The following is an 18,387-nucleotide window of genomic DNA, read 5'->3' as shown; positions in this document are numbered from 1 at the left end:
GCACGTTCACTATCCCTGTCATCTTATTCGCTATTCAGAGGTTCTTAAAGTGGCAAGATATGCCGAGTACAACTTAAAGCTGAGCTCTTTACATTTCATTCAATTGCAATCGATGTGAACGAGATGATTGCTTACATTTATCGTGTTTGTTGATCAAAATCTTGTTGTACAGTATGTGTTACAATAATAGTGTATTGTTGTTGTTCGTGCGAATGTTGTGGACTATGTCGAAGCAATTTGCGCATTTTCAGTCTTACAAGCCATTTAAGAAAACAATATATAATGCAACAAATTGAATTCTTAAACAAAAAGGGTTGGGAATAATGATCTACTCTCCAATTATTCCATCTTCTTTCTGAAAAATCAATCGATTCTGCGGTACTTAAATTCTTAGTTTTTTGCCTTCCTTCAAAAAAAAACATATATCTAGGCCTTTAATTTCATGTCATTTTAAAAACCGATCGTCACGAATACTTTGTTCAGTTTTTTATATTATGCTCAAGGTTGAAGGATCTTTCTTGCTGTTTTGAAAGTGCTATTTGAGATTGATTGCCGTTGGCCGGAAACACATACCACTACTTAAAAGAATGACACCTTTCAAATGTTAATAGATGGTACGGTATCAAGAAAGAATGGTTTTCCAAGTCATGATTTTTCATCCCAATGCATTTTTTCAGATCAAATTGAATCGTCCTCAAATCAGATCACTTACGTAGATATTGTCCGTCATTGCTACGATCTACTGTAAAACGCCTATGTGGGACAAAATTTTATCAACACGGCAAATCAATTACATCTTTGAAAGATTATATCCAAGGAAAAAAACCATGGCTACTGTAGATACCCATCCGATTATCCATATCCTCAGGAGGCAACAGACTTCATAAATGCCCGTGTGACCATATATGAAACTTCAACTCGACTGTTTAGAGTTGAAGGCGACCGACCCCTTCGCTGGCAGAAAAAAGTTCCATCTTCTCGTGGAAAGCTCTCTAAACTTCAAAGTCAAGTTATTCGTCCTCGGGCGAAGCGGAATCAGTGCGGGTGGGTGAGCGGAAGCGGATTGGAACCAGAAAATTTTGGCGAACTCCACTCTTCTCTGTCTCTCTCGTTCTCCTTCCGACAAGTTAAGCACGAACAATAAGAGAAAGAAAGACAGCGGGAACGGAGGAAAGAAAGACGGAAAGAATCAAAGACAATCGGCTAAAGTGGAGGAAGAAAGCCATCTCGAGTTGTTTGAAGTGCGCTTTTCACGCCACCCATCCAAATGGAGAAACCAATCCAAGCTAATAAAATGCTAATCTTATTTACGCAGCTGAAATTCGAGCCTTTGAGATCCGACGAGAGTGTATTGGTAACGGTTGCACCGACATTTGCGCGTGTCTATCCTGATAATTGGCGACACGAAACGAAGATCATTCTTGAGGAACAGATTTCTGTGAAACTGATACTTTCCATCGTCAAAATCTCGGGATCTGAACAATTCTCCCAAAGACAATAGGCTATCATTTTTATACACCAATCGAGTTTACAAGCGTTAGAAGCTCTCTTAAATGTGTGGATGGTGCAGAGTCAAGACAGTGGGACAACAATCAGTATTATTTGTAAATACAATGGCCAAACAGAGGTTTTTTTTACTACAAAATGTGTATAAAATATGATCCTTTCCCCTCTGAAACGACATGAATGGTCCACTTGAAAGTAATACATCGACTGCATGTAGTACATGCGTGTAAGTACGGTACCTTTCCTTTCTTATTCACTGATGATGGCATTACAAAAGCCATTAGCAATTCCCACTTGTATGTATCACATCCCGAAGATATAGAACAATATCAATTTGACGACGAAGACAAGATCGCTTGTATCCCTTTTCAGGTGCGTGCATGTGACTAGCCTCAAGCAATGCTAATATCACCACCCTCTGTCATGACATCATCCTCATGTTCATCGCTATCCTCTGATCTAATACACATCCAAGGGAGCACACGCAGATGAATGAGGCCATGTTGGTTGCCACGTTGGTTGGTGGTGGTGATATTTGGATTGACATCGGGGGATCCGAGGATGTCCGCAGAACGAATTACCCACTCGTGATCGGCCTCCCTCGATTTTCCGCTTCACGGAGGACGGCAAACATGAGATGGTCCCGAGATCATCAACCTACCCACTGGCACTGTGGTCCTGTGGATGGAGCGTGCCTTCGTTGCCGGCTACGTAGCTCCAATGCTGATGTTTAAGGCACCATTGGAACACGAATTGAGGGTCCCTAGATATCCTAGATATCCTAATATTGTGGAAAAGCAAATTACACATTCATTTTGAGGAATATCACGAAGGAGGACGTGTTTAATACTAATCAAGAGAGAGACAAATATCAGGAGATCAAATCTAACGAAGACAAAGGCCACACCAAAGTGATCGTTCTGCTGGTAAAATGTGTTCCGGTTGTCACATCTGTGCTGGAGTGAGTTGCAAGATCCCTCGTGATATGGTCACATTATCTCAAGAGGTAATGCAATAACGCCGAATTATTGCAGCTCCGTTGATTTCCCAAAGAGAGCATTCAAATAGAAACTCAACACTCCAACGCATGCACGCACCATAAGAAGGATCTCGGAGATTAGAGAGATATTAGCAAACACTACGACCCACCTCGACCACCCTATCCAGTTTCTCCGATTATTCTGTTTTGCAATGCCTTCTATTTCTGGCATATGTATGTACACTAGCCTCTAATACATTTGTAACCAGGAAAATATTTTGTAAAGTGGCCTTTTCAGTATAACGGGCTTATAATTTTGGCAGATGAACAGATTATACTTTGAGTTGATTTTCATGATTGAAAAACTAAATCCGTCAAACCTCAACTTCGCCTTGGACCCATAGATGACTCTTACAACAGCTTATTGAAGCGATTGAAATTTCATAAATTTTTTTCAACGAAGGAAGTCAACGTTATGAGGTGAAGCTCTAAACACAACTAAGAAGATATTAGCCTCAAATTCCTCTTATAATGAACAAGCTAGACCTTTGTGGCTTAGAATTTAGGCGTGCAAAAGGCACCTGGTCGGTCTTGTCAGATTCATAGGATTCATTTCGGTAACAAGATAATCGGTACTTTGGCGAAAATTGATACCCAAGGAATTTGTTTTCTTTTGTCCTGTGAAAAGGAATTAAACTCCAGTTGAGTGAGTTTCACTTGAAGTTGGCTCATTATCATGTTCAAAGAGTGACGCGAGTGCAGAAGGGGATGATGATGATCATCATCATCATGATGGTGGTGAGGTATGCAAATCCAGACACATTCTCATGTCTCTTTTCTCTGGTAGTGGTTCAAAAGAAGTTCCTGTGTCGAGATCGGGCTCCATTCAAGCCACCACTTCATGGGTTCACCTAAACAGTTTTGGGAGCCATTGGGGGATTTGTGTTCCCAATACACGAAGTGTCAAATGTCTTTACCTTTCAGTTCACTGCCTCAATCCCCCACCCAGGTTCCCAGCAATAATAATTCACCAGGGCTTGGAGGGTTGTCTTTTGTTCAAGACATTCCTCCTTCCAAGTCCCTGTGCGAGTTCAAATTTAGCAGGAGGGTTTAGAACTGAACACCTCCCAACAATTTATTTGCGCTCAGTCACCCAGGCACAAAAGCGAACAAGCAGGCAACTCAAAAATATGTATTCCATCCACCCACCCTCAGGTCGAAACAAAGATTGAATTAGAACCCGGGAAACGCTTTGAATTTCGATGGCACAGACTCAGTTTCTTATCTGACTGATTTGGCAACACTAGAAACTCATTTGAGGGGAGGAATGATTGCAAGTCAGGAGCAGATGGCCGCACAGATTGCCCGCCAACGACGTTACTGGGCCAATTTGTGGAGTATTTCAAGGCTCAGATGGTGGATTTGAAGTGACAGTTGATTTTGAACAATTAGACTCAGTCATGTCGGGTACGAATAAGCGAACACCATCACATTCCAGGCTGAATAAACAGCCACTTGAAAAGTCCCGCTTCCAATCTCCGCCCAAAACAGGAGAAGTCTTCTTTTGTTAAAAGTGCTATCGTTACTTCGGTCCATAAAGCGCTTTGATAGCGGTTGGTTCCAGAGATTTGGAACGCTAGATTTGCTCACTTCCTGTTGATTATGGCAAATTGTCCGCAAAGATAGATCTCCAAAGGGGGAGAGCCTTTACCATCTTCATCATCCGATTATGAAGAGCGCCGTTGAGAGGTGATTGTCATTGTTTGAGATTCAATAGACCCAAGATTTCCCAGGAGAATCATCCCAGCAAGACATCAAACATGGGCTCTGAAGCTCTGAGACTTTGAACAAAAGGAAGAGCTACCCTCTGTCGGAATGGTGGATGGACAAATTCATCTCCAATTGGCGAGCGTCATTCAAGACGCCGAATTTGAGCTCAATTGATTCCTCATTAATGCCCATTAAAGATTGGGAACTTGGCCCTTCACTCTTCCTTGAGGGCTCTTTTCCTTCCCCATTTTCACTTTTCTCGCTACATTCCAAGGTCTAAAGCAAATCAAGACATTTAAGTGAAGGTTTTCACAATTCGCTAACCCAATGGCGCCGGTGGCCCAAATGGCCGAAGAGTGGATCTTGATTATTGGACAAGATAATCTTGTCAATCGCTTGACACATAAAAAGTGCTCTGAACGGCGTTAAGGTTAACCTGGCTTTGGCTCCTTATCCAAGTTATTGAACAGAGCTCCCAGAAGAGATCCTTACAGATTGTAGCTCTTCATGGCGATGAGTGAGGTTTAACGTCGTGTCCGAGTCCTTCTTCGGTAATGGCGCAAGAATTTTTTCAACCAACTGGCCGGCTTTAATCTCCGAAGCGCATCAATTATCACTCAAATACACTTAAATTGCGCTCTCACCTCCCTATTGAAATTAATCAGTGGCAAAACCCACACAAATGTTCGTGACCGCAGTTTCAATTTGTTTCATTATTGTCCCTTAAAATGGGGAAAAGGCTCAAGCCTTGTTTCTTGCTTCTTGTCTTTTACCTTTGGTTTCAGAAATATGACGGAATTCTACACATAATTGATTGACGGGACTAGTGCAGGATTTTCTAGCCCATCTTCAGCCGGATTGACCATTCAAGGCTCAATTAGACCAAGGTTTGATAACGTCTATTAACCAATTTGACCATTAACGTTTTTATTGTGTGCCTGTCAGATCCGAGCCAAGTCAGGGGCAAGCTTTGTAGTAGGACAGTAGGCACTGCACATTCGGCTGATCATCCCAAGTAGTGATAAGAATCTTCAATATCGTTGGATTAAAGTCAGAACCAAAAGAAGTGAGGAAATGCTTGAATTCTATTTTTATTCGATCAAGTGCAAGTTAATCAGATTTAGAAATTCACTAAAAGCAAATCGTCAGATGAACAATGAAGTATGAATAGTGCAGAAAGAACATCAAACTAAAACAAACAGTTGATTCTTTTTATCATCTCACTTCCCTCGTCTATCGGAAACAGTGCTGATCCTTGAGCAACTCCAATTGTTCTTTGGCTCTCAAACGTAGGGATTCAATGCTGCCAAATCGTGGATCTTCTCCACTGGGACCAAATGAGCTAGGACTCATGTGTCTGCTGGGAGTGTCAGGACTTTTGACCGAATCCGTGATCGAAATTGGCGACACTGGTGGCGAGCCAACGTGTTTGCCCCCAAAACTCGTACTTGTAGTCAACGTTAAGGGCGACGAATTGATCAGAGAATGGGGTAGAGGTGGCAAGGGACCGGACAAGGATGCCGACAGGTTGGAGGAAAGTCCGGATAATGACCCACCGGGTGACGTGAGATAGCTGGCGTATGCGGCCTGCAATCGAAACTGGGGACAATGTCAAGCTATTCACGGCTAACTCATCTTGAAATTCAGGTTTTGGCATATCTTCAGCTAGAAGGCTCATTTCCTTTGACAATTAAGTACTTACTTGTGGATGGGAGAGAAATCCCGGTAATGAATGAGAAAGCGATGACAAGGGTGAGGGCCCCAGACCCCAGGGTTCACATCCCGGCGGCAACCCCAGACCAGGTGGTGGCCTTCCCAGGGCACTGGCCAATCCTCCTAATTGGAAGTCTTGCAAGCCCAACCGAGCCGCCTCCATCTTTTCTTGGCGCCTCCATTTGGCTCTTCGATTCTGGAACCAGACCTATGGAAAGGGTGGAACAGAAAGGGAGATCTATTAAACAGACATGCTTCTTTACTTTTGTGGATATTTCGATTATGGGTCGGGGTTTCTTGTTTCCCCCCCAAAATAAACCCGTTTCTCCTTTCGAGACCTCCCAACTCGAAGTTCACGGTCAATTCGTTACGATTAAGACGAGATATCAACACGGTGTTTATTGGATGGGGATCCTCCGTATCCAATTTCGACACGGACCTCAACCGCCATATCTCCCAACGGGTTTGCTCGCTCACTCGCTCGCTCGGTCGGTCGTTCGTTCGTTGTAGACAGTCCATAATGTAATGTGATGATCTGCCCTGACACCCAATAAAACCCTTCCATCCACAGAAGAGAGCGTGTGAACAGGACCATCTGACTGGGCTTTGCCAAGAACCATCGTTCAAGTCTTTGGATCAAGATGCCATTTTCAAAATGGCAATGCCCTGATCCCCCTGGGTCTTGGAACAGATGCGTTGACATGGAACGAGAGTGAATCTTGCCGGAGAGAGGGGACTGTTGATACACACGTTCCAAGTTCCAATTGGCAGTAAAAAAAGGGGGGGGGAAGTGGAATTTTCCGTTTTCACAATAGCCGCAATTTTCTCGAAATAGGAAAGTTTTGAAGAGCGTTGGTTGGAGGAACCAATCTACGTTCAGAGAGGGGAATGGTGGAGTAAATTAGATTTCCAAAATGTTTGCAGGACGAATTTTGCCAACAACATTTAGGGCTAGAATTTTCCCATTAGAATTCTTTTTTAGCGACAGGCGAGCTCTCATTTAGACTTCAATGAGGGCAAAAATGCAATTTCCTGCTGCGTAGTAGACATAGTACTGCTTTCTCCGGTAGATTGAGCATAAGGGTGTTGTTTTAACCTTGTTGCCATTTCTCATTGTGCCAAATCAAACCAACACGGAGGAAAACGGAAAAGAAAAAGAGAGAACGAGAAACAACTACCATGTTCCATTCAGATTTCAAGCTCAGATTATCGTTAATTAAATGGTTCCCCACATATTCGCTCTCATTTCAGAAAGGACTTGGAAATTTTTAATGACAAGATTTGAAAAGAGCCAAAACAAACGAGAGCTGTAGGTTGCTTTTCTTTGTTGTTTTTTCTCATTACTTTTATTCTCCCTAACCTCACAATGCCATGATTAAGATTTCTCGATATGACATCCAATGCCGTCAAATAATTGTTTGAACAAGCATTGTTTGTATCAAGGGAGCTAGTTTTGCCGAAAATAAACGTATCACAGTGTACTTCCTAATGGCCTGTTCATCAAAAAGGCACATGCCGGCCAGATTTGAAATATTGTGGATCAGATATTTCATGGATAGGAAAATGATTTGTATAAGAATCATCAGTTTTCATCTTGAACTGTTGGAGATTACATTCCCAGTAGTGATAAGGAAGTTCACAAAAACATTACTTGAGGAAATTTCATGGTTTTGATGATATTGATGTGCATTTTTGCAACTGAAAGCGCAAAATCCGTGTGATGTTCATGATATGAACTGCTTTAGAAAAACTCCCAAAGAAGTTATTAATGATTAAACCGTATTTCTCTTTCGAACTCGTAGCCTATTTTGTGTTACTCTACGTTCATGGGTCTATTTCCAATGCCAATACCATCATATCATAATATTCAATGTAGGTACACACTTTGAATGCGAGAGAGCACAAAAAGATAAATTTACACGTTGCATAAAAACGTCATGCACATGTCAGAGAGGATTGCGAAATTATCGCCGATTTTCTACTAATATTTTGCAACAAAGGCTCCAAAATGTCCAGATTTCTCCAAATTCAGAAGTAATGAATTCTATTATCTCTATACCGAGTCGCTCTAATGACCCATCACACATTATGGGGTTTTCGTTTTCTCCCCATGAAAGCTTGTCATTACTTTAGACTAACGACTCTCATTGTTGGTTTGCGTCAAACTGATGGGTTTACCCTGCACCAAAGTAACAATCCTATTGGTCGAGATTTTGCCCTTCGAGCCCCCTCGAAAAAAAACAGAACAATATAGATTACATATAATGAACTTTTTTTCAATTATTCATTTGTGGAAAAATGAGCCGGAGAATGGCTTTCTCCCATGGAATATGAAATTAGTTTTCCTGATTTAATTTTAGATAGTGAAGCAATATAAGCAGGAATGATTTTAATTGTGATACGCTAAACTCCATGAAAGTTCCAAAACACGGGACACTTTGATGAGGGGCCTTTTGGAAGTGCTTTCATTTGTGAGGGGAAATAATTCTGGCTCTGTAACTTGTGCTTACTTGTCTTTTCCTTATTCATAAAAGACGCTTTCAATCGGGGATGAAGGGAGATCGTATCAGTTAATTCTTTTCAATTGAACCTGGCAAAGCCACTAAAAGAAGATTTCTATCAATTATTTCCAATGAAAAACAGCCATCGCTAATTGGACTACGGTTATTGGAGTTCTTTGATAGATATCTTTGATAAGAAAATTCTTGGCATTGCACTATTCTACCACAACGATTGGAAAATATGGTACACGAACGTACGTCAAAGAGACATATCATTCAAATGTTGTTTAGGGTGAAGACCGGTCGACGGTGTTTCAGCCCGAAAAAGCCTAGCTAAAAATGGTTGAACATTTCTTTCTGTCCAGTGCATCACTTTGAATGGTCATATTTGTATAGACTGAATCAGAAATGGCTAACACGAACACATGTTAGGAATAACATGTGTAGCATCTCAGTTCCTAGAAACACCATTTTACCCAATCTGACAAAAGAATACTTTTAATTAGCTCTCGATCTAAGGTGTGGGGCAATGTTCATCCTGCGGAAGGGAGTTTATTCGACAATTTCTATTATCCATCATACTTGGATATGTAATCAAATATATGCTGGCTTTTTGCTTTGGGAAGTAACCAATCACCAGGGAACAATTATTTCCTATCTAAGAGACAAATGAATGAAAGAAACTATACTTGTAAAGTAATTGTTTTGGTAACTGTCCAAGCAAATAGTGAATCGAAATCCCATCTTTCAATCTCGTTTGACTTTTACTTGTATAAATACGAGTAAATGTGACGTTCTGTACCTGAAACATACTAATACGTATACAAGCAGGATTCAAAGGTTGACTCATTCTAGATCTCTACTAGTTGCTGTTCCACTCTCTCTCTCTCTCTCTCTCTCTCTCTCTCTCTCTCTCTCTCTCTCTCTCTCTCTCTCTCTCTCTCTCTCTCTCTCTTTCTCTTCCTCTTTGCTCTGGAATTGTTGGGGTTGTCATTTGGAATTCAGGTGGACTGAGTGCATATGTGTGTGTGTGTGTGTGAGTGTCTACGTGTGTGCTCTGTTATCAGATGGCTAGTTGTAGTGTAAGTATTCAGCGGCGAATGATTATGAAGCATTGAGCGCCTCGAGTTCCACATTTAGCATGAGAAATGTTCATGAGTGGAATCAACTCATGTACTTACTAGTGAGGCAAAAGGCACGCATACTTTGCTTGGCCGACCAACGTTGGCGACGCTCTTGGCGTAAAACTAGATCTAAATTGCCATTTAGATTTCATTAAGGATAACGCCAACACAGTAATATAATTCGCCATGCAAGCAAGCAGTGGTGGAAGAACGCCCTGATTCCCAATTTGAATGGGGTTGGTGCTGGCTTGCTTGTTGTTTTTGTAGTGTTCCACTTACTTGGACTCGAACCTCGGGAAGGTTGACTTTCATTGCTAATTCCTCTCGGGAATACACGTCCGGGTAATGGGACTTCTCGAACGCCCGCTCCAATTCGTGGAGTTGATACGTGGTAAAGGTGGTGCGATTCCGGCGGTGCTTCTTACTATTCTTGCCTCCATCGGAATCCTGCACAAAAATTCAACTTGTGATTAAATAGCCCTCCTGAAACTAGCATCCCAGTTGCGCCAAACTTACATTGTCCTCTCCAGTATTGTTATCACTGATCTCGTCTTCACTGTCATGGTGTTGCCGACCATTGCTATTACTAATGCTGTTGTTGCTGTTATTGTTATTGTTGTTATTATTATGATGATGCTCTCCTCGTGCTTCTGATCCATTGGCTCCTCTGGACTCTATGGGATCTATTCCTCCTCCTCCTCCTCCTCCTCCAGAACGCCCGTTGTTCTTAGCGCCAATCGCCGCCGAATTTGAAGAGCTAATTTTGGAGCCATTCAGTTGTCGGTCCGCCGCCGATGACGTCGCCGATGACGTCGACAACAGCGAAGATGTTGGAATACCCAAAGCATTGTGGGTAAATCCTCCTGTGAATTGGAAGTCGCAATATTTGTTAGATGATATTATTCATGGGACTGCAATATACTCGGATTCGAATTGTTTTTCTCTTCTAACCCACATAGGAATGCTATCGATTCGTTAATCTTGAATAAGGTAATTATTTCCTTCACCTCACGCTTCGAGGCATCGCATATGTTGTGCCTTACAATTCAGGCAATACAGAGAGTGACGAGATATGAAGGACAAGGAGAAGATGATAATCATCGTTGACATATGGCACTGAAAGATATTTAGCAGTACAGTATTTCTGGTCCCCTATGTGTTCCAAAAAGGCTTATTTGTACAACAGATCAAGGCTCATGAATCATTACCAAAACAAGTAGCACCGGATTAATTCATGATGTTTGTCCGAAGTCCTAAGCCATAAATGCCAACCACTTTGGAGACCTAATTAATGGCTTTCATTTCAATTACCGAGGTTTATTTGGAGGCTAGCGAGATCCTATCTCTGGCAAGCGGACCAAACCGTAACCCAGTTCCATTAGGAAACCTTTCCACTTCTAACAAGTCTGACAAATGCAGAAAAGTATATACACTGAAAAGTTTTCTACTTAATGAATCATGGCTCATTATGGGTAATCAGGTTGGGCCTAAACGTCAAAGCTCATTTAGATAAAGTGTCAAAGGGATTTGGATCCCATTTTAGTGAGGGACCAGCATTTGGTCCCGCTGATCTTATCACGCACTCCATTAAGTCATGGACTTGCGACCAAAACAAAAATCGACTGATGAAGTCGTTCCAAAAGTGGTTCCACACCAACTCGTCCCACTCTCTACAGACTTGCAGTTAAGAGTTATGACTTACCACGGCTTAATTTGTGCTGAAGGTTCAGATCCTTATCCAGAGAACGATTAGATTGCACAGGGTTGGAGGCAAGCAAATTTGTACTAAAATTAATGGCTTGTTGGGTGCTCGAGGACAACCTAGCCTTGTTGACTAGTTCATTGAAATGTTCCTGACTCAGGAACTGGTGATGGGTGCCATTGGGACCGTTGTTCCTCAGTCCCAAAATGGCGTCAATCGAATGGGATCGAATGGCAGCAGCTGTGTCACTATTGGAGGGGAGACTTGAAGGCGTATCGTCCATGTCTTCCTCGTCCTCCATCTTGATCTTGTCTGCACCCTCGTGAGTAGATCCGTTGGACAAGTTGAGAGCCGATTCTTGGACCACTGAACACGAGGAGGTCATTTTGTCGACTGCAAATAATTTGTCTTTAAATGAGACGATGCCCAGAATAACTCCGGCTCATCCGTCACTTCCTCGGAAAGCCCACTTTTGTTATATTAGGATTCACTCCTCATCGGCGCAAGGTTTGTTTTTAGGATCCTCTTTAGTAAGTCTCAAAGCACAAGAAGATTAACACCTCGGGGCGCAAACAATGGCGAGAACTGGTAACAACAACAGCGGAGATAAAGGGGCTTAACTCATCGGTCCATTCAGCCTACTGTCCACCACTGTAGAGCAAATAAAGCCGACCCAACGAAGAAACGGAATGAGCTTTGAGTCCTTTAATTTTCGTGCCACTAATGCTCCGTCATTCCCATCCCAAAGCGTGAGCTCGAGTTGGATTTAGATTTCTGTTTTGTCTTGAACACCACACCAAAGGCGCCTCTTTGTCTCACTGTCCACCAATCTCTCCTGTTCGTCTGACAGTTCGTCTCCAACTGTTTCTCCTGGAATCCTGCGGATCTTATTCTCCAAGTTTCCTCTTTTTTTTTACCACACACTCGTTACACCTTTTCCTTCTCTCCTTCATATCCTCCGTACATGCAGAAAGATCCCTTCTCTATCATGGCACTGCCTATCAAAGCGTTTTCTGGGTGCCGTTTAAAAAAGGCGGTCCTTCCGGCGACGCCAGCGGAGCGCTGACCAATCAGCGAGCTCTACCAAAACCAACGCCGACGGTTGGCGCCAATTTTCCCTGGATTTCCGAGTAGAGGGGATTTCGAGGTCCCGCAGAGCCTTGGGGACTCGGAGGGTGTTCAATAGACAAGTTAATGGGCAATATAACCACATTTATTAAGGAGTGGGGGTATTCGGCCTCCATGTGATGTTGTAGGGTGAGTGCCAAGCCACTAGGTGGATGGGTGGTGGGCGGGCGGGCGGGCCGCTTGGCTGGATGGCTGTTTGATGGGCAGAGGATGGGATGAAATTAGTCTGGGGAAGAGAGGAGGAGGTAGAAAGCGGCAAAAAACAGAGCCCTTGCTTTGCTACATGAGAGACTTCAGGAAAGAGGAGGAGTGAAGCCCATTATTGAATTGGGTCTACTAACGAGAGGCTTTATCATGGCATGAAAGAGAGAAAATCAAATTACCAACCAACCTCCGGCCTCTAACCCAAAACCAACAACCGACACAGCCTAAACAGCCTGCAGCCTCGCTTCCATTTCTCTTTAGTGACGTTCCCGAAAGAAGAACGCCGCAAGAACTAATGACAAACGGACAATACAGATCTATTGGAATACAGAGCATGAGCTTGTCCCGTTAAAACTTGTTTCTTGAAACCAATGGAACCTCTAATGTTCTATAGAGATTATCAAAAATCTGACATTTTTTACAATTGAATTCATTCACCAACGAGTTGATTAATCAGAGTGGAGAGAACTTATAAAAACGAAGTTTTCAGTCTTCCACAGTCTATACGCCTCAACAATTTCTTAGTAATCTACTTTGAAAATAAATGTAATTTTTTGATAAAGCGGCCTAAAACAATCCATTTGAGCCTTGTAAACTGAAGAAGATTACAGTTGTTATAAATTGTGCAAACAGTTAAAGATGTATGTGAATTTCTTTTCCATCCGAATTTCAATGTCGAATCCATTCGACATTCGAGTTTTCTTTTTGTACTGCTAGGTGGCAGCACTTCTAATAATATGGTGGCCACGTCCACTCCAGTTGTGACCTCTGGTGAAAACAATCTGAATCATGTCGAACTGCACTGTAAAAAACGAAACACAAAACTTGTTCCTTCTTTTAAAGCGTGGAATTCATGTTGGTTTTAGAATAAGGTCGCTCAAGCAATATAGTTTGCCCCAACAATTAAAGAGGTTGCTATGACAGTAGTAGAAAACGGAATGTGTGGCGGTCAAGGAACGTTTAGAAAATCTTTCGTTAGATGTTTCAGGTTAACAGATCATGTGTGGCGGTTTGTCTCTATGTTTGGGCGTAATTGGCGGTTTGTCTCTATGTTTGGGCGTAATTTAACGATTTTGGTTTCTATAGTTGCATCTAGAATACATAGCTGGTCAAAAGGAATGGTCTCGAAGACTTTAGAGCATTCCATTATCTACTTAGCGCCAAGGGCAAAAACGGTGTCATAGGCTATTTGGGCATTCTAAGGCCGGTAGGGCTAGCTTGGGCCATTCAGGTTTTTTTTTAACTCTTTTAGCACTACCATTGCCTGAAGCATGAACATTATAGGCGCAAAATATAGGCGCCTAGGTGCAAATTTCATTTAAAAAATATCAAATACTTGCCTGAATAATTTCCTCGCTCCAAGCTCGTAAAATCGTAGGAAGTGAGCCCAGTTTTTTAAAACAAAGGTGTGAATCTTAGATCGAGATAAGGTTCTACTTTTGTATTGAAGTAAAACCCCTTCTCTATCTAAGATTCACTCCTTCGCCTCAGAAAATGGACTATAAAGGTTCTTATAGTTCAACAAGATCGACTTTTTTGCATGATTTATAAACACTAGCTTCCAAAATACTAAGAGGTCAGCTTTTCTTCACAAACAAGGGTAACATGTTTGATACCCAACCTGTTTCGTGGCTTTAAAGAAGTGAGACTTTCCGCCTATCGAACTTTCAAAAATACCTTAAGCCAACAAACCAAAAGAAAGTTAAATGATTGTTCACATTGAGTAATACATCCCTTAAGAGACAAACCCACTTTGGAATGGACGACATGTTTTCGTTTTTATTGGCGAAATCTAAATTTTGTCGGAAGCTCAATGGAAACTTTTAAAAATGAATTTGGATGCCACTACGGAGCTATTTCTCTAGTTTCAGGTACCCCACTTGGTTACAACACTCATCACCAGTCTCCATGCTGGATCATTTTCACAGATCTAAAGTAAGGCCACCCAAACTGTGCTCATAAGGGACCCACAACCTAGGCCAATGACCAAGGCTGAAACCATGATGGATGCTGCTGTGGATTGAGATTGGCTATCGGTCAGAACTTTGGGCGCGTACATCATGGCAATATTGCCAACATATCCATTGGATATGGAGAAGAGAATGACCAAAACGATGAAAGCAATATCTGAGTGGAAGAGCACCTGCAAATCACAATAAAAGGATTCCCTTATTACTGCAACAAACTGTACGGAATGTTAGTCTAATTATTCTTACCGGTGTATAAACGCGATTGGACGGACTGGCATTGCAGAAGAGGAACAATGGGATGAAAGCCATTCTGGCCAAAGACATGCACATCACAGACCAACTACCCGATTGGGTTGCCTTGGGCCATTGGACTACACCCGCCAGAATTCGGCCGACATAATCACCCACGTTGAAAAATACAAAGCAGGTGACTGGTATGAAGTATTCCGTACTCCAACGACCTCCCTATGGTTGAAGTTGAAACAAGTTAAAAGTAAATGCCGGAAACGTACAAAACGGGTTGGCACTCACGTCATTGTATCCTGTGCTCAGTGTCAGGGCCGTTACGGCAGGGAAAACACTCAGGGTTGCGGCAAACGAAAGGAATACGGCCAAAGTCCAGACCCAGATCTGCTTGAAAACATGGATGACACAAACTCTCGTGGTAGCTTCTCGGACATCCATATGATCTGGAGTTATCAGTGGGGTGCTTTCATCGGATTCACTCTGAGGGCCATCTTTGACATAAAACTAAAAGAGGATAAAAAGGTATTCTTACATCTTGGCTTCATTAATGCTATTAAACGGAAAATCGGAAAATCGTGTCAGCTGGGAGGACTACCTTGAAAAATGCCGTGCGTGTAAGAACAATGAATGCGGCAAAGGACGTGCCCAGGAATATGATCGTGACCAAAAAACACCACAACGCTGACTCCTCGCCGTTACTTCCCAAGACAAGGGTCAAAACATTGGTTCCTGAGGCAAAAATCCCGCCTAACGCTTGCCCTTGGCAAACGGAACCCATGTACTCCGGGGGAAATTGGGCTGCCAGACCGGCCAGACCACCCTAAAACAAAATAGAATAAATTTCAAAACTTCTGGGTATTAAGACGTGATTGAAAGGTGCTACTATTTTACCTGGAATATAGCTACCATGATGTTGATTATGACCACCATGATCAACGTGAGGATGAGAAATTCGTGTTGCCAAGGATCCGTGTCGACCACAGTGAGGGCATCGGTGAATATGAACGTGATCATGATAGTCACAATGGCGAACATAATTCTCGGTTGAGTTCGGAATCGATGCCCCAAAATGGCGTTCAGGAGAACAAAGATCACATTGGGAATGACGGCCGCAATTGAGAGATACGAATTCCATTTCAGTTGCAGGGGTGATAGGGGGTTGGTTTCGTTTCCATGGGCCCGGGTGAAGTTGGAAGCATGATGGTGGGGCTCCACATCGGTCACATCCCGGAATTTGTACATCCAATAACCAGTCACTAAAGAGAAGGAACGTGGATTAAGTAACGGTAACGGTAGTTGGATCATCAATACGTTTAAAACTTTTCACCTTTTTGTGCCTTGCTTTAAATTCTGAAGACACAAAATTTCAAAAACGCAATGCTAAAACATATGATATAGACCCAACCGAGAAGAGAGCAAATTGAAGTAACACCGTACTATCAGAGAGCCTTGGCCCAAAGCACAACGGAAGCGCCAAGTATTTTGCTTATTGCAGCGATTTTTCTTACTTAAAATTGCACAAGGCTTGAAAATTTTGGGATTTTTTCATAGGTTCGGCCATCAGGCGTATCTTGTCCTAGTTTTTTTGAACCGTAGAGGCGAAATAACTCTTTAGACGCTTATTGGTAAGTAGCATTAGTTGATCGAGAATCAAATTCGAGGGCTGTATACTTTTTTTGGGTCAGTGAATGCCAAGACTGTTCTCAATTAAGCACTTGGGTGGTTATTTTTTCGATAGTTATTATATTGCTGTTTACAAGATGGCCGGAAAAAACGACAGTTTATGGATTTGGCATTCAAGGGCGAGGTAAAGCGTTAAGGGCAATTTCAAACACCAAGTAGTTGTTTATTCGAACACACAACCAAAGAGAAAGTAATGCACATGTCACTTCATTAGGCCTCCACAGCCTCTAACCTACGACGAGCTCCATCTAAGTCGGTAAAATTCTACGATATTTTTAAGTGAGAGCGTTTGGGTCGCTTTCGGTAAGATATTTCAAAATTTTATTATCAGTGACTCCAGTAACACAATTGAGGTGTAAAAACAAAAATGACATTTGAATTGAGACTCAATCAGTCTTTGGATAAAAGTTTGAAAATGAATGTAAAATGTGCTGCCAATGGTTCACTGCATTGAACTAGCTCAATGCGTGTGGTAATATTGAAGAGCGGATAAGCAAATAGTATATAGGAAAAATAGATAGATGATGAAATATTTATTCCAAAAAAAGTGCGTGAGCCAAACTTTGGTTACAGTATGATTCGCTAATCAGTTCATTCTGCTGTTTGTGGAGAAGTTATGGTATAATCTTAGCAAAAATGCCAAAGAATAGGAATGATTGTTTCGAGTTACTTATCTAGTTGACCTCAGACGATGAACACTGTACGCCAGCCGCCAAAGCCAACCAATCTTATTACGCAGGGTCGAAGAGCACGAACATTCCAATTCCAATCAACCACCTAATCTCATCATGCAAAATGTGCACATGTTTTGTAATGTCCATTGTAAATTGACCTTACCAGAGATGAAAAAGTTCCACGGAAGTAACGAGCCCATGCCCAGCCAGTAGAATATGATATACACCATATTATATGGATCTCGTGGGGGTTCCATTTTCCTCTCTTCGCCATTGACTCCTCCTCGAGATCCATATTCCACACGTGGACTCGACGAGTCTGAGTCAGCCATACTTGATGCTCAAAGTCACCCAAAATGAACTTGATTTCAACCCCTCACTTAGCACTAAATCGAGCTAGTCGTTCCAACGAGAGCACATGACCGACTGTTTGTGTGATCTCTGAACCTCAAGAAGCTATCAGACTCTCCGCTGTTCGTTGTTGAAATTCGGATCATCAGTTTCTCAACTTCGCTTTGTGCCAGGGGTCAACGAGTAATGAATGAGAACTACGCCATAGCCAGTTTGGTTGGGGAATTGGGGGAAAGTGCGCACTCGGTCTTACCCCTACCCTAGCTGAATTTGTGGGACACATTGGACGCGTTGTCATCATTTGTTGGTTGGTTTCGCTCTTAATCCTTAGGAGGAAACTTTCATGGGTTAAGTTAGCGCTTCCTTTGAGCCGATCTGACGTGAGTCGATCAACAACAAACGTATCCAGCATTCTGACTGCTCAAGAATTTCACCCACTAAATGAACTGGTTTTGTCAGGGACTGGTGTACTGCATTCTATGGTTAATGAGGAGGAGGAGAAGATTTGTTGACGACAACTCGGATCATCGTGGAAACCTTGGTTGGAAGTAGAAATAAATTGGGTGTTGACCTTCCTCAACACTTATACAGAATTGGGAATGCAATGATTAAATTTCCACGACATATTTTTTTGAATTGAAAGAACATTGAATAACACAACATTACTTTGGCATTTTGGGGGGTCTTGACCACACAAATAGCTATTTGTTCAATACAGTACGTTTTAGTACATTGAGTTGATGTCAAATATGCGCAAATTGCTCAAGAACTATTTGGAGGTGTAAAAACAGCTTTTTATCTATCAAAGAAATATGTAATAGAATTTCCTCTCAAGG

The 18,387-nt window shown here is 42.1% G+C and overlaps 2 protein-coding genes across 3 annotated transcripts; both read right to left on the bottom strand.

The window, feature by feature from the left end:
• Window positions 1–5,328: 5,328 nt before the first annotated feature.
• Window positions 5,329–12,287, bottom strand: LOC131879642 (homeobox protein B-H1-like). Of its 2 annotated transcripts, none has more exons than XM_059226001.1 (5): window positions 11,296–12,287; window positions 10,110–10,456; window positions 9,873–10,040; window positions 5,958–6,176; window positions 5,329–5,854 (listed from the first exon to the last, which is right to left on the bottom strand). In XM_059226001.1, the coding sequence occupies exons 1-5, from the start codon at window positions 11,678–11,680 to the stop codon at window positions 5,489–5,491; spliced, it is 1,485 nt and encodes a 494-aa protein (XP_059081984.1). In that variant the 5' UTR covers window positions 11,681–12,287; the 3' UTR covers window positions 5,329–5,488. The 2 variants fall into 2 exon arrangements, with proteins under 2 accessions (XP_059081984.1, XP_059081986.1); XM_059226003.1 differs by having other exon boundaries at window positions 5,329–5,842; window positions 11,296–12,283.
• Window positions 12,288–14,375: 2,088 nt separating this feature from the next.
• LOC131879547 (equilibrative nucleoside transporter 1-like) lies at window positions 14,376–17,674 on the bottom strand. The gene is made up of 6 exons (XM_059225899.1): window positions 17,364–17,674; window positions 15,735–16,099; window positions 15,439–15,663; window positions 15,129–15,347; window positions 14,844–15,062; window positions 14,376–14,770 (listed from the first exon to the last, which is right to left on the bottom strand). The coding sequence occupies exons 1-6, from the start codon at window positions 17,530–17,532 to the stop codon at window positions 14,558–14,560; spliced, it is 1,410 nt and encodes a 469-aa protein (XP_059081882.1). The 5' UTR covers window positions 17,533–17,674; the 3' UTR covers window positions 14,376–14,557.
• Window positions 17,675–18,387: the final 713 nt, after the last annotated feature.

Source organism: Tigriopus californicus, chromosome 4, assembly GCF_007210705.1.
Source record: "Tigriopus californicus strain San Diego chromosome 4, Tcal_SD_v2.1, whole genome shotgun sequence".
Taxonomy (NCBI): Eukaryota; Metazoa; Arthropoda; class Copepoda; order Harpacticoida; family Harpacticidae; genus Tigriopus; species Tigriopus californicus.
The sequence above is the reverse complement of the archived record's forward strand: the minus strand, read 5'-3'. Positions and strand labels throughout refer to the sequence as shown.

Bases quoted from the DNA above. Each gene is read 5' to 3' on its own strand.
- LOC131879642 (XM_059226001.1), bottom strand. From the start codon at position 11,680: ATGACCTCCTCGTGTTCAGTGGTCCAAGAATCGGCTCTCAACTTGTCC. The intron at 10,041-10,109 runs GTAAGTTTGGCG...ATTTTTGTGCAG, and splicing joins ACAATACTGGAGAGGACAAT to GATTCCGATGGAGGCAAGAA. The intron at 5,855-5,957 runs GTAAGTACTTAA...CATTGTCCCCAG, and splicing joins GATTTCTCTCCCATCCACAA to TTTCGATTGCAGGCCGCATA.
- LOC131879547 (XM_059225899.1), bottom strand. From the start codon at position 17,532: ATGGCTGACTCAGACTCGTCGAGTCCACGTGTGGAATATGGATCTCGA. The intron at 15,063-15,128 runs GTGAGTGCCAAC...CTTCAACCATAG, and splicing joins TGAGCACAGGATACAATGAC to GGAGGTCGTTGGAGTACGGA. The intron at 14,771-14,843 runs GTAAGAATAATT...TGTGATTTGCAG, and splicing joins CCAATCGCGTTTATACACCG to GTGCTCTTCCACTCAGATAT.